At 31.8% G+C, this 2,033-nt stretch overlaps 1 protein-coding gene across 1 annotated transcript in view; it reads right to left on the bottom strand.

Moving 5' to 3' along the window:
* The window catches only part of RNGTT (RNA guanylyltransferase and 5'-phosphatase), a 212,679-nt gene extending 210,661 nt beyond the window's left edge, over window positions 1-2,018 (bottom strand). Inside the window, exon 1 of the mRNA XM_004388994.2 lies at window positions 832-2,018. Coding sequence (XP_004389051.2) covers window positions 832-963 — 132 coding nt within the window. The 5' untranslated portion in view covers window positions 964-2,018. The remainder of the gene's footprint in view (window positions 1-831) is intronic.
* Window positions 2,019-2,033: the final 15 nt, after the last annotated feature.

A 2,033-nucleotide genomic window follows, 5' to 3' on the forward strand; every position in this document is an offset into this window, starting at 1 on the left:
GAAGGGTGAACCTCAGGAGTGACTTCAGTACTGAGTTAAAAGGGTAGCCGGGGGCCATACTCTCAGGGTTTCTCCAGTGTCTTTCAGACCAGTAAGTCTGTTTTTTCTTTGTGAGTTAGAATTTTGTTCTAAATTTTTCTCCAGCTCTATCCAGGACCCTCTATCGTGATCCCTGACAGAGCAGTCAGTGGTGGTGGCTGGGCACCATCTAGTTGGAAAGTTAAAACATTTTTAATCAAGTAATTTTATCATTCTATAAATACAGATTTTCCAGAACGGGAAAATTCTTAACGGCTTAAAAATTCAAATGTAAAAGTAAAAATGTTGCCTTCGAAGGCACAATTCTCTTTAAACAAGAACTATCAGTCCACATAGCTAAAGAGCCAATGAAAATGTGATGTGTAGTATCACAGAATTAAAATTCAACTGACAAGTAAAATAATCCAGTGAAATTAGTCTTCTTCAGTAAGAATTATTTTTTCAATTACAAAGAAAACAAAAGCAACTAAGATTTAATTCTGTTCATTTACTCTCGTGGGGTGACAATGATCAATACTAAATTCATTGAACTTCCTTTCTATAGCTTTAACAATTTTCTTACTAAAGAAAACATCTCAAAATATATATTTAGGTTCAAAGATTAAGCTGTCAAACCCCTATTAATAAGGATATTAATTCATAAGTACACGTAAGAAATAGATAAAATTTAGCACTCTAGTAAAAACTGGTTTCATCTCTAAATTCCCTATTTAACTAATAAAAATATACATTTATTTGCAGGGGAAAGAAAAATGGCATTAATTTTTTTAAAAAACATAAAATATGACTTACCCCATCCAAGAGAGTATTTGATAAATGCATTCGAAGATCTTTACGAAATGGAAATTCCAGATTTGAAACATGAAACACTGAATTATCTCTATCAATCATAAAAACTTCATTTGTGCCATCAATCAACATCATATAACTGAAAATGAAATATTAAAAATGTAATATTAACAATATAATATCAAGAATAGAGTCATAAGAAATAACAGTTAAACTGTTTTTCCTTAGACCTACAACAGTTTTGTAGAATAATGTACAATAGAGTCCTTCTCTCTATCATTCAGCTTGATGTACCACAGGTAAAAGTTTTTTTAAAAAATTGTTTCCTACACAAAACAGACTATGAGGAAATCTAAGTTTTTATGGAGACAATGTGATGGTTCCAGAGCAAACTTATGACCCATCTTCAAGAAAATGATTCCCTAATTTTTATTAGATCTTAAACATCAAAGTCCTTCAAAGTTTATAAAATATGCACACACAAATATATAATCACATTTTATTGGCTCAACAACTACCATATTTTTACACAAATAACGCATGCTTTCTGTTTGTTTTCCAGCCGCTCCCTCCCCCCTCCGAAGTATTTTCATAAGAGCTGCTATGCCAATTTTTTTTATGTTTCTGAAAAAAATTAGCATGCTAATACAGTATATGAATTAGGAATTACTCTCATCACTCTGCAATTAAAAAAAAAGAAAAGAAAAAACAAGTAATTTACAAATGGTAGAGCCGGGACTCAATCTAGCCAATGCTCTTTCCGCTATACCACAGTAGTATAACAGCTTTATAAAGATGCAAGATCTCTTTCTTTGAATCAATATCATGATATAGCCAGACATCACAACTTTAGGTATGACTCTCCTTCTCATTCATTACTATAAAACATTTTAAACATAAGCTCACAAGAATTTTTATTATCCCGTATCTTCTTAAACCCAATCAACATATAAGAAAATTTACATATTTTACAATCTGTCATTCTTCAAAAGGTTAAGTTACCACCACTGATTCTCCATCAGTAGATCCTCAAGAATGCAGCTCTACTTCACATCACATACAAAAATAAATTCCAGATAGATTCAAGTTGAGGAGATCACAGACTGAGAGGCTATGCTACCAAATGGATAATTGCAAGACTTGGAGTGAAAATGGAGACCATATACATCTAAGTATGAACATTTTCAAAGAATAGGAGAAAGTCG

Source organism: Trichechus manatus, unplaced genomic scaffold, assembly GCF_000243295.1.
Source record: "Trichechus manatus latirostris isolate Lorelei unplaced genomic scaffold, TriManLat1.0 scaffold00226, whole genome shotgun sequence".
In the NCBI taxonomy this organism is placed as follows: Eukaryota; Metazoa; Chordata; class Mammalia; order Sirenia; family Trichechidae; genus Trichechus; species Trichechus manatus.